The sequence below is a fragment of the Spermophilus citellus genome, assembly GCF_964194105.1.
Source record: "Spermophilus citellus genome assembly, chromosome: 4".
NCBI lineage: Eukaryota > Metazoa > Chordata > Mammalia > Rodentia > Sciuridae > Spermophilus > Spermophilus citellus.
Genome location: NC_138185.1, coordinates 17016482 through 17030393, shown reverse-complemented (window position 1 = coordinate 17030393; position 13912 = coordinate 17016482). Strand labels below are relative to the sequence as shown.

Genomic DNA, 13912 nt, shown 5'->3' with positions numbered 1-13912 from the left:
TCTATATGTTCTGGGACTTTCTAAACCAGGTATAAAAGAAGCCTTGTAGTTCTGTCCAAGTCTTTGAAATTCGTTTGGAACCTCGACTCTCCATGTAAGAAGTTCAACTTCCCTGGGGCTGTCATGCTGGAGAGATCACATGGAGAGGCCCTGAGATGACATAAAGAGAAAGTAACATTCAGCCAGCCTCTAGCCACTCCATCCCTGGCTGATCAAGTTGCCTGAGAACCTCGACATTGTGGAATGAAACAAAGGTCATTCCCTTTAAGCCCTCCCTAGGAAAAGACTCATGAATGATAAATAAGTGCCATTTTTCAAGTCATTAAATTGAGGGTCATCAAAATTCAACCTAATCATGAACAAGTACCATACTAAGAAGAAGGAGCTCCAGTTTTCAATCTAACAGACCTTGATTTGAATATCCTCTGTGCCTTTGTGTTCTCATCTATTGGTTAGGTGTGTTGAACTAGATTCGTAGTTTTCAAATGGTGTTCCCAGGATCCCAGGGGTTCTGCAGAGCAGGTTCATTGTAAGGGAGGAGGAGGACATGGAGAAGGTGGTGCTGTTGCCATCCACAAAAGCTAGAGCATCTCCATTTTTTATCTATTTCATAAATTGGAGTTTCATCTAAGAGTTCGCATAAAGCTCGAAAACTCACTGCCTTCAATGTCTTTCTAATGTCCCTCACTAGCTCTTGGCTTCTGAGCAATCACAGACCTCACAGAAGTCCATGATATTCCCTTGGTTGTAATTTGCCTGATGTTGTAAGAAAATAAATAGGAATGTTTTTATTTCACATCAGATTTTGAGACACTGACCATAAGTGATACATTTGAGGATTGAGAAAAATTGCTAGAAAATTCAGGTTCCAAAATATCCATCTGAGTAAGCAGGAATAGTTTCCTTTTCTCTTGAATGATTCAATTAATTTCAACCGTTATCCCAGGTACTTGTCATCAGAAGATACTGCCTTCATAATCGGGGTAGGAACACATATTCAGAGGCCCCCCCAAATTACCGTTTCAAGTAATAAGTGACCAAAGCTCATCAACAAAGCCCAACCCAAGCCCCATAGCCCCAGAATTAAAGTGACTCTGAGAGATTAAAAAGACAGAAGCATATTCCTCCTTAGGAGGATAAACTGGGGGATACGAGGCACAGTTCAGCAAGATCTGGCAACCCCCCAAAACTATTCAATATCCTGGACCAAATACACAGTGGTCCTGGATGATGGGAGAGTGGAAAACTCAGAGCTGTAAGGAATGGAAATGGAATCACTCCTGGCAAGTCATCAGCCCCCTTCACCAGCCATGCAGCCTGGCACTAAGAAGATCATTCCTTTGCTTCATCACAGCCTGGTCCAGTGCCTAGAAATGTGATTTCCCAAGAATGGAAAGCTCAGGATCCATTTGACGAAGATTTACAAACATCTCTTGGCATGGTTTGAATGTTCCCCCTGAAACTGATGTTGAAACTTAATCCCCAAATTCATTGTCTATGACGTTTGGAAGTAGGGCTTTGGGGAGGCAACTAGGATCAGACAAGGGCTGGGCCCTGGGATGGGACTGGTGGCTGTATAGGAAGAGGAAGAGAGACATGAGCTGACCCATGCTTGCTCTGCTTCACCCTGTGATGCCTTCCACCATGTTATGATGCAGCAAGAAGGCTCTCCCCAGATGCCAAGCAGAGGACGGTCCTATGCTCTTGGACTTCCCAGCTTCCAGAACTCTAAGAAGCAAGTTAATGTTCTTTATAAATTATCCAGTCTCTGGCATTTTGTGATAGCAACAGAAAACAGACAATATGTGTTTTCCATATTCCATATATTGGGCTGAGCACCAAGAGGCCAGTATTCTAATCCCATTTGTTTCTCTTGCTTAGTGTGCCTTCTTGGGCAAATTAATTCCTGTCTTTACACTTCTTTTTCCTGACCCATGCACCAAGTAGCTGGCAGAGATGACTGACAGGTTGAAAATGTTGAGCAGTTGAAATATGGGATGCCTCAGCGTCTCAGCACCATCATTTACAAGCCACATTTAGTAACTTGAGCAAATCACTAAACAGCACAGTCCCAGTTTCTCCATCTCAAGCTTAGGGACAATAGTTAACCAACAGCTATTGGGGCCATCAACATTAAGTAATTATATTCAAATTAGATATGATATATAATGCATAGTGTTTCATATAAAGTACATTAATTTGAATCAATATCAGGTTATATCACCCTACACATGGAAAATACTAAGGATGGATTAAAGGCAGTTTATGTTCCCACCTGATCCTCAGATGTAGTATTTGCTGCACTTACTCTGGTCACCAGGACAAAGGGTTCGCCTCTTCAGTAGAAATAAAAATGTGAATACAGTAAGAACAAAGACTTAGGCCGCACTTCCTACATGCCAGGCATTGTTCTGGGCTCTCATCACACACCAACTCGCGCATTCTTTACAACCTCTCTAATGGATAGGTGTCTCATCATTTTCACTTTACAGATGAGGAAATTGAGGCAAGAAGGTGAAATCACTGGCTGAAGGGCCACAGCCAGTGACTACCATTGACGGCATCCTGGCTCTGACGCCCACGCTCTCACCCACTGTGCTCCTTTCCAGGAAGCAGGGAAACAGGAGCAACAGCGATGTAGGCATGGAGATGCACAGACCTTATCTCTTAACTCTCCCCACAACCCTGCAGAGCGGATGTTATTCTCGCCTTTAGTTGAGGAATCTGAGGCTCTAAGAGGTCTCACTAAGTCAAAGGTTTTATGGATCTTTGGACCAGCAGCAAAGCTTCCATCCCCAGGTGGATTTTCTCACTGCCCAAGCCCCCTCCTAAAGGCACGCAGGCTGCACTCTGAACTCTGGCCCTCTGGGTTTACTGCTTTCCACCTCTAACATTCACCAGTGCCTGGGCCACCTCCTCCAGACAACATGTTCCCCTCACCTTCAAACCACAACCACCGCTTCCAAGTAGCTTTTCTGAGTGATCCTGGGTGTCACCCAAAGCCAGCATTTTCCCTGGCTTCAAAGAAACTCCTAGGATGATGGTAACAGACAAACTTTTATTAATTAAATCTCTTTTCCCAATTAACCTTCCCATCCTCCCAGGGCAAGCATCATAGGCCTTCACTCTGTGACCAAAACACAGTTTACATGTATGTTTTCTCTAAGCCTTGAAGAAGATTTACTAAAGGTCTAAATTTACAGGGATACAGTGATATTGCAAGTAACAGATTGCCTGAAACTAAAAATCCCGAGCAGGAGGACAGCTGTGCTTAGGAAAAAATGAAACCATAACCCTAAACTTAATAAATCATATATTGCAGACTCTTCTTCTTTGTGGCTGGCTGACAAGATTGCCTTTAGGCACAGTTTACCTGTGTTCCATACCATTTTCACAGGACTATGTTGTCTATTTAACAACACATTTGACCATCTACCCATCCATCTATTTGTAAGTCCATTCATCCATCCATTTCATAAGCCCATCCATCCATCCATCCATCCATTCATCTATCCTTCCTTCTATTCACCTATTCATCCATTATAGAAGTCCACTCAGTCATCTGTCCATACATTATTTTACCTGCCCATCCATCCAACAATCCATCTACCATCCATGCATCCGTCTTTCCATCAATTAATTCAGCAAGAACCTCCTGTATGCCTGTCTCCCCCAAGTGCTAGAGAAAGACAAATGAGATCCTGATCTAGCCCGCTTATCTAGGAGAAAGAAAATCATGAAACTAATGATAATAATGGCTATTACTTAATTAGTAGGCTATCACTTATATTCCAGGTACTGTTCTAACTAAATGAGGTGGACTATTTTATTTAATCTCCACAGTAACCCTATGAAATTTATTGTCCCTCTTTAACAGACAAGGAGAGCAAGGTTAAATAACTTGTCCAAACTGGCATGCTTGGAAAGTGCCATGGCAGGTGTTAGAATCCAGGAAAATTTTACTTAGGAGCCTGTGTTAATCACTGCTATGTTATACTGACTTCAGTGGTGACAAATGATGTGGAGACACAGAGACCATACCTGAAGGCAGGTGTGGGGAGGAAATGCAGGCAAGGTGGGCCAGAATTTGTGATACTTATATAAGAAAGAAAAAAAGGAAACCAGATGGGGGAGGGGAAGGGTATTCTTAGGCAGACAGAACTGTTTTGTGGATAGGGTAGGTGGGTGGGCTAGCCAGGAAGGAATGCCAAGATGTTAGAAAGGCTAGTTCCCCCAAAGCTTAAGGAGTTTGGTCTCAGTTCTACAGATCATAGGGAAAATTCAAGAAGCCAAGTAATCAAATACTTGTTCTAGAAGGATGAGTCTGGCAAGAGTGTGAAGAGAAAGTCAGAGGAGAGAGAGACACCCACTAGTAGTGCGGTCCTAGACGTTATAGCAAAGGTCAAGACAAGAGATGTTTGCAATGATCATGGGAGTAGAAAAGAAGAGGTGAATGTGAAGGGTGATTATGATACAGAGTCAACAGGTGATTAAGTGTGATTCGTTCAGGGGGACTTCAAGATTTCTAGCTTTAGCAGCTGCCCACATAAGGGCAAACAAGGTGTATATTAAGGACTGAGATGGAATAGGTGGGGAAAGATGATACATTTCATTTGGGCTATTTTCCCACTTCAATGAGCCATTCAAAATCATGCCCCACAATTTAGCCTCTCAGTGGATCCTGTTTCATGTTCCATCCATTGTAGATAGTTAAGAATATAGACTCCTTCCCCAAATTGCCCAAGCAGAGACCCACTTCTACCACTTATTGGCCATGTGCTTTCAGGTAATTTCCTTAAACTCTGTGTCTTAGTTGTCCGATCTGTAGCATACTCTAATTCAATAATGTGCACTATCCCTTCTTGCTCACCCAATAGTTAGTTTTTCTGATTCTCTCTAAGTTTTTGTTTTATTCCCTGAGTAGATAATGTGTTCCCTGAAGGGTCAGGCCATGCTATCACTTTTACATACTGACCTCCAGCCTTACCACCCTCCTATCACAGGTTTCTGTACATCATTGACACCGAATGTTGATATTCGGGTCTGTATTCTGAGTGAAACTCTCTCGTATAAGAGATAGAATGTCAATCCTGGGCTCCATCTGTTTTAATTCCACTGGGGTATTCCATTCAAAATCTTTGTAGGAAATTCCTAGTATCTGCCAGGCGCATTTGAGATAAGGATGAATTAGAACAGACAGTGGATGGCCCAGTGGAGGAGACGAGATGTGACTACTAATGACAAATGGAAGGCAGAACATACGGGATCCTCACAGAGGGGCTCCAGGTGGTGAAGAGACTGCAGCTAGGTTATAGGTCAGAAAGCATTCACTGGAGAAGGTGACTTTAGAATGGGGCCTTCAACACAGGTAGTATCTGGTCACATGGAGCTGAGGAATGCAAACATTAATCAAGAAGGAAGTTCATAAATAAAACTATAGGAGGAGGGGTAATATTAGGAGACCTGCCAGAAGCACTGTGAGCAGGACAACATAGCTCAACAAAGTTTCCCAGATGACATGAACATATGCTTCTTCCCTCACTTCCACCCAGTGAACCTTGTTGTTGTGGAAGAGAAGCCGTTGGGAGGATTTCAGACAACAGGTTTGGGAGTGTGAGTTTCATTTTTGGCACATCACTGTGGCTATAATGTGGAAAGAGGATTGGGTGGAGTCTGCAATAGAGGTCCTGCTCCAGGGAAGAGGCTGTGTGGAGAGAGAGAGGGAGAGGAGGAGCTATGACCAAGAAATTACAAAGATGCAGGCTTAGAGGAATCCAGGGTGATGATCAGGATGGAAGGGAATGCCTGTTGATGAGCTGGGGGATGTAAGATTGGGAACAGGTTGAGAAGTAGGCAATGATTTTGACTTATGAAACACTTGGGGGATTTTCAAGGCAGATGACACAGAGGAATGGGACTCCAGTGAGAGAGGACTGAAGCAGCAGACCCCACCCTCCTGGGCCATTTCCATCTTTAAGCTTACAAAATGACAACCACCAGATGTTGTGATAAAGACACAAGAGAAGACTTGTGCATCCAGTGTGGTGGCTGTATTGAGCTGGAGCATCATGAATCTTTCCTGCAGGGGAAGTTCATAGGAAGATCTTGGAGAGGAGGTCATACTTGGGAGTCCTACTTGGAAAACCTTGGGGCAGAAGGTTAGAGGGTAATAGAAAGTTTGCAGGGGAAGAAAAATGTCAGGACATTTCATTCAGGGAAACACATGCCCAGAGAGTAGTGTGAAGGCAGGAAAAATAAGACTAGAGAGGAAAAGTAGTGCTTGAATTTGAGCCACCTGTCTCCAGGTCTATGATTTTCTTACTTCCTACTAGTCTCCTTGGACTGATAGCATAGAAGCTAGCAGCATGGGATCTGGGGTGACAGAGCCTGGGTTTGCATCTCAACTCTGCCCAAGACCTTGACCAGCTCATGTAATCCCTTTGAAATTTTCTCAAAAATTAAAAAAATATATAGAAGTATCAACAGACCTAGCCAACTATGATTATTAGAAGGATTATAATAAAAATATGGCAGCCATAGAAATAGAGAAATTAGCTCAATGTGTGAACATTGATTGCAACACTGCTGTTAGCATATTAGTGATGAGCTTAGACCTGCTCTGGTACAGTTATGGTCATGTGTGAGAGAGGGCTCCTGTTGACATTGTACATTTTCATTTCTCAGGAAAATATAGGCCAACATTAGCCTATCTGATCTCCAAAACAGCCCTATAAGGTTGGCGGCATCTCACATAGCAAAGAATGGGATTTGTTAAGTGTCATCTCCATGGCAAACAGCAAATCAATACTACTGCAGAAACTGGACAATTTTTTTTTGATTCCTAGTCCAGTTACAAAGGGTCTGCATCCATTAGACTGGGAATTACTGGAGGGCAGATAGAAATCACAAAGAATCAATGTGTACTCAGAGATGTATGCATATCTCAGAGTTGATTCTCATATTTCAAACCCAAGACACTCCAGATATACCTTTGGAAAACTTACTATGTGGACAAGGCAAAGCATGGTTGGCAGAAAATTCAGTCTGGACCAGGCAGAGCTAAGCAGAGGAGGAGAAGAGAGAGAGTAGCTAGAGCCGTGCTCAGAACTAACTTTAAAATATCTCCCTAAAACTTCCTAGTTCTCAAAGTATGAAGGGATGGAGAGGTGACTATAGGATTCTGACAAGTCCTTGTGCAGATCTGCAAGAATCCTGCTAACCCTGGATCCAGTGTTTCCTTTTCCAAATTTACATGGTCTCAAGCTTTCGGGGAACCATGGGACTCTAGAGAGTATGGCCAGGGCATAAAATTGAAACCTGGGGACATATGCATATAATCTCACATCCCACAAACATTAAAGTGTAGAGTTTCTCATGTATGAGTGGCCAGTAAACACCTTTAACCATGGAGATAAAATTGGTTAAGGCACAAAGATTCAGAGAATCCCACCTTAATTTTCATTAAAGACACCCCAAATCCCTATGTATTAACTCCTTGGCCACTAATTTCTGTAGGGGAGGCTGTAACTACATAAGGTGGGAAGTTGAGGAGTGAAGGACACTCGTGACCACAGGACCAAGCCAGCCATGGGCCTCTCTTTATGTCAGGATTCAAAATGGTACACGTGAAAAGGAGGTATTTGTTACTATATGTTGGCACCCATACTAGAGCATTCCAAGGTCTACATGTGATCAATAGATCCAGGAGAAGAGGGGAACCGTATTGCTGTGACATGGGTAAAACCACACTGTTCATTAACTCTATCAGAGACAGGCTCCTGGTACCTGTCTTAAAATGCTCATATAATCCTGTACATCTCCACGTGGTCTTGATTATATATGGTCCCACACTCAAAGAAGCCCAGTCCAAACAGTCAAGGGTCATACCAAAATAAAGAAAAATAAATAAATAAAATCTGAACTTTAACTTGCATCCTTTGTAAACTATTGGGGAGTCTCATTTAAGTGGCCCACCAGCACCTCAGATCCCTTTTGGCCTTTAGTCTTTGGAGACCCTCTCCCTTATTACAAAACAAAGGCAAGCATGAACAAAACCCTCCTCGGGCTTTGGCGGTCAGTCTTCCTCTCCATCTCTTCCTGCCTCTCTCTTTTTTCCAATCTCTAAATGTAAATCAGTTTTAATTTCTTTCATTAAGCCCTTCCCTCAGCCCTTTGAACCTTAAGTCCTTCTCTGTTCTCTGTTTCTCTGTCACAAAGGAAACCCCTAAGAGGAAAAGAAAGACTCTGGAGAAGGGGAGAGAGTCCTAACGCCAACAACGGCGAGCCCCTGACGTGGAGCCACTGGGAATATCTATATTTCCTGGAAACCTCTGAGGCTGTAGCTTTAGGGAGACTTTGAGTCAGTTGAATCTATCAGGAAGAGAAAAAAACAGAGTGGCTGTGTGCATGCCCCTGGAGGACAGGGTGAGGACCCCAACAAGCTCAAACCAGTGGAGGGAATATAGCACGTGTGCTACCTCTGAGAAACCCGGGATCCAGGAACTGCAGGTGATGATGGGACCCTGAAGAGATGCTGACGTGGGGATCCTGAGCCCTGGAGATTTGTCTATTATTTGGAGATTTCTTTTCCTTTAATATCTCTTCCTTCTAGCTGTGGACAGCGGTATAACCAGCAGTGAGTTAGTAGCAGATTGAACTGCCGGACGTGTCCCTGTGTTTATATATAGGATTGGAGTTAGAAGACGTGCCCAGAAGCAAAAGAGCCCACCATGCCCTTGTCTGTCCTTTGACCATCTCTGGACAGAGGAAGATACTGTAGGTTAAGTGAAAAGAGTACAGACCTATGTCTAATTTCTCTTTTCTTCCCCATTCTCTCCTGTCTTCCTCTTCCCTAAATCCATTGGTAAATTGTCCTATCAACGAGGTCAGAAAATGTTTCATTTTCTTAGAAGATACTGTATACACAAACACTGACCAGCATCCCCACTCCACACACACTGCCATGATGTCTTCAGTTTTGCTTCCTGGGAAGACATGGTGATCATGTGACACCCTTGGTTGAGTTTGAGGAAGAGGGTTTTTATAGAAGTGAGACACGATGAAGATATTCAGAAGAGGTTAAAACTACACAAAAGACTCACTTCAAACTTGCTCCCACCATGGAAACAGAGAGCCCCTCCCAGAAAGTCACACATTTCAGAAATAGCTGTTGAGAAGGAAGTGAAATTTCTTCACAAGCTCACAGACGCTGGTGACGTGGGTTAAGCCAGGCTTTAGAAAGAGCAAAATTGGAAGAGCATATCTGACTTACAAATCAGTGGCAAAGAATGAGGAAACTCTGGGTCTGTCGAGGAGATATTCACTTCTATTAAATTGGCCACTGTTTCCAGGTAGACAATCCCAAACTCCCCTCTGCCTCTAATATGTCGGTGTTGCTAAGAAACATGGCAAAGATCTCTTATGTGCAATGTGCTTACGGCCCACATAGAGATCGAAGCTCATCTTCTACCTCATGTAACACAGCTGACTCGTCCCTGAGATAGACAATATGGTGGTGCTTTACCATGATGAGCTAATGACAATGCAGGGCTGTCTTTAGCCCCTGGAGGGCTCCTTGGCCCCAGTGTCACCCCCAACCCCGCACCAACAGGGGACCTCTGTGGCTGGATGAGAACCTTAACTCTTCAGCCATCCTGCTGGGAGCTCAAGGAGAAATGATGGTATTAGATAAAAGGTGTAAGAAAGGAAGAGGTCCCTGCCCTGAGCTATCCTGTCAGAGGAGGGACTGGCTGATTCTAGGCAGAACAGTGAGTGAGGGACAGAGGGATGTTCTGGTGCCTACATGGTTGACAGCATGGTGCCAAACCAGTATTTTTGAATCACTGACAGCTGGAGATGGGAACATCACTTTATTGGAAAAAAAAACAAAAACTCTGCATTCATATTCATGTGGTTCCTAAAGTAGAAGCTGGAATTAGTCTTTGGGACATTCCTTTCTTTTGTTCTGGAGGGGAACAAGTTTCTCAAGCATCTTTCCTCCTGTACATGGAGATGAGTTTCTGGCCCTTGTTCTTAGGGTCATCCAGAACTCTCGGTAACCAAACCAAGAGCTTTAGGCTCAGTTGTCAGTTTGGTCAACAATGTAAAATGGCTGTATTTCCTGGGGGCAGGGCATGTTGGCACAGTAGATGTTATAAGGTAGATAAATGCTTTGTTGGCTCTGGCAGACTGAGGAGTGGGAGGGTAACTAAGATTGACACTCAGGAGATGAAACTGGGAAGACATGGAGATGGTAAGCAGGCATGGCCATGTGGTGACAGGCAGCAGCTAAGGAGATGTGATCAGGAGGAATAACCCATATCACTCAGGACACTGCTAGCTGAAATTCATCCTTTGTATTTCCTTCCCCTCTCTGTGATTCTCTAGTGTCATCTTCAAGCCTTATGAATCTCTCTTAAACAGAAGATGCTGGGGTCTTGGGAATAAGGGACACATCTGCACTCTTGCTTTTCATCAGCAATGCAATTTGGAAAAACACACACAGAGTATGGGAAAACTGTGTTAGTTGGCCTGATGGGCCCAGAGAGGCATCCTGCTGAGAGGTACCAAGCAGCAACAACCAGCTGGGAAGGTTTTGTGAGACATGCAGTCAGAAGGAGCCTGGAGTAGGAGAGTCTCTGGGACTCTCATAGAAGTTTGAGGGCAACCTGGGATTCAGCTACTGGATCTGATGGTATGAAAGGTAAAGCATTACTTTCTTGCGATTGTACTTCTAGGATCATCTATCTTTGTGGACCTCCCCAGCTATCTTAGAACATGAGCGATCACAACAGAACAGTTAACTCTAAGAAGACTCATTTCATGATACAGAGTCCAAAGGCATGACAACGTGGTCTACCCATAGGAATTACTGGTTCCATGAGAAATTGGCCTTCTCTGGGCCACTTGTCAAGCAGGCAGAACACACTCTCCCAATAACAACACAAGGAGCCACAGCTGGCTCAAGTATTTCAGAACCTCAACAGTCATCAGATCGCTGCTGGACAGGGACCAACAGAACAATGACCTGGCCATGCAGGGCAGTCATGAAAGTGGGGTCACCTAGGGTCAGCAGAGTCTTCAGGGCAGAGTCAGAGACTCACCTCCTTTTGATGGTGAGCATCACGCCCAGCAAAATAATGATGAACATGAGGAGGCCAGCGATCACGCCCGCCATCTTCACCGTGTTGTCCACCTGCTTCTCTGGCTCCACAGTGTTAGAATTCTGGGTGGAGGCACCTTGGAGAGGAAAAGGGAAGGAGGAAGGTGTTGAAAAGGCTCACGTATGTGTTCAGACAATAGTCATCATAACAAGTGTTTCCACTTACAGAGAGCTAACTAGGTGCCAGGCACTGTGCTAAGAGCTTTGTACACCTTGTCCCATTAGACCCTTTTGAAGATGAAGAAACTGACATGTCGAGAAATTGAGTTTCCCAAGATTCCATAATTGCTGTGTTAGAGCATCCTTTTCCTCTGGTGAGATCAAGAAGTACTTTGTTCCTTGTACTGTTTTGTAACTGGGATCCAACTTTGGAACCACCATTTGGTTCTTGGGTTCGCAGAATTATTCCTAACTCTGCTTTATTCTTTTAGATAAATGGTGAAAGTAGTAGCTATATATTAAGGTAACACAATTAAAACCACTGGAATTTTAAAGATAGAAAGAGTTTTTGCTGTAGTCTTTTCCTGCAATCTGTATTTGGGGTGAAATTGGGAGTTCAAAACACAATTTGAGTCAAATGTATGAAAGATGATATATCATGAACTATGTAATGCTTTAAATAATCAATAAAAAAATATATTAAAAAAAAAAGAAAGAGTTTTTGCTTTGTTCCCTATGTGAAACAAATGATCGGGTAAAAATTTAGTGTATTAAAGGGAAGTGCGTTGGATTCACTCCAAGTTTTGGCATTTAAGCTAATGCTATGCTGTATTGGGGAACAACCTCGGACTCAACCCTGATAGAGGAAGGTGGGGAACCAGCCACTTAATCCTGTGTTTGGCAATTCACAGATCTAGCTTGGTCAATCCCACAAACATTCTAAATGTTAGATAGTGATTTTATCTTCTAGATAAAATTGATTGATGAAGTTAGGGCCAGGATTCTATAAGTTTAGGGCTCCAAGTTTAGGTCTCAATGGTCATAAACCTTGAACTCAACATTGAAGTTCCTAAGTTCCTCAGTCTCCTTCTTCCTACAACAACCATTTTGCTTATGGCATAGAAAAATTAGTAACCAAAGAATGCCAAAGGCCAGCCTATGCATGCTAGGTACTAGGGATTGAAGGCAGTTTCCTGTTTCAAACATTCTGGAGAGAGGTCCAGGGGTTACCAGCACCCTAAGTCAATGTCCTCCTACTGCCTTAGGTTCCCATGGGTGCCATGTTTGTGTGCAGCAGCTCAAAGTCCAAAGCATTCTTTTCCTAAACCATCCCTACTATTCTGCCACATCCGTACCAGCTTATGCTTCATCAACCAGTATCACTTCTCCGGTTGCTTGTACCCCTGGGAGAGTTTCTCTCTCCTCTAAATTCTGGTAACACTTTATAACATTTCGCACATACCTCACAATATCTCTTACCACAATGTAGTGATATTATTAGTTATTTGTTTCCACATCTGTCTCCTCCACCAGTCTGCAGGCTCCTCAGAGGCAAGATTATGCCTCATTTATCTTTGTTTTCCCATGTTAGCAGAGAGCCTAACTCATAATAGGGGCTCCCTAAATGTTAGTGCTTGCTCGGTGTTTAGCTAAAGGGATGATGTTTCTGCCCACACACATTTGTTCTTGAGGAATCAAATTGAATTTTCTCCTTTTTTCCGTCATGTATTCACAGAACTCGGCTGAGTCTTGAGTTTAGGGATGCTAATTCTCATAAGCTTTGGTTCTGGCTCCCCAGACTTACTTATGTTTCAGAACAGCCCTCCAGCATACTGATGCACCTTTCTTTTTGCTTCAGAGTGTAGAGTGTTTTCTCTCTCACAGCACTTTCCTCACATTGCCTTAACTTGGAGAAATTCAGTTTACTAACCAAGTGTCCCTAGTGGATACGGTTAAGAGTTCAAGGCTAGAGACTATGTCATGTTCATCTAATGGCAGGCTCTAGGACAGGTCTCCCTCAGAATTGTTTAGTGGATGATTATGGAGTGGTATAAAGGTGTGTGGATCAGACTTATTTACTTGTTTATTAATTTAAATCAGGCATTATTTTGCTACAGAGTACCCATGTGCTATGTGCCTAACTATGTGGTCTGTAAGGTCAGAGGGCCTTCCCCTGAAGCACTATTGGATGAGAATTTACCCATCCTTTTTTCTAGCTAAAACTCATCAAATCCCAGGCTTTCTGAGAAGGGTTTGACAATCTACAGTGTAGAGACTTTCTCAGGAATTGGTCAACTACCTTCTTAGCAGCTCCAGCCTCACATTCCAGAGCAAGAGCTAGTTCTGAGTGGCTCCTTGGTAGCCTCCATTTCCCAGATTGGAAGCATGACTTCCAAGATATGGTTAGTCCACCATGTACCAAGCTCAAAGGAGGTAGAGCATCTCAGGTCACAATTCCCTCAATGTTGACAGAGTCATTTTATTTGGGTTGAGAACAAATGTTGGCTCTGGAGCAGTTATTCATTGACAGACGTTACTTAGTCCTATTCTAAAGACTGCGTGTATAAAGGCAAAGAGCCCCTGTAGAGGATGTTCTTACTCTATGAGCACTACTATCAGCTTGGGTCTAATGAGATTCATGCTTCATTCCTTCAGTAAATAATTACAAGCACCCACTGTATGCCTGGCATTTGGGGAGCAAAACAGGCATAGCACCTGCCCTCAAAGGGTTCTACAATGAGTGGTGATTGGGGCTAGTGGGATATAACTAATAAGCTAAAAATTAGCGATAGCAAACTTTGAAGTCTATTT

The 13912-nt window shown here is 43.3% G+C and overlaps 1 protein-coding gene across 9 annotated transcripts in view; it reads right to left on the bottom strand.

The window, feature by feature from the left end:
• The window catches only part of PTPRT (protein tyrosine phosphatase receptor type T), a gene marked incomplete at both ends in the record, with an annotated part of 1075443 nt that overhangs the window by 163099 nt on the left and 898432 nt on the right, over positions 1-13912 (bottom strand). For all 9 annotated transcript variants that reach the window (XM_081292389.1, XM_081292384.1, XM_081292383.1 and 6 more), the window contains one exon: positions 11103-11238. In XM_081292389.1, coding sequence (XP_081148515.1) covers positions 11103-11238 — 136 coding nt within the window. The remainder of the gene's footprint in view (positions 1-11102; positions 11239-13912) is intronic.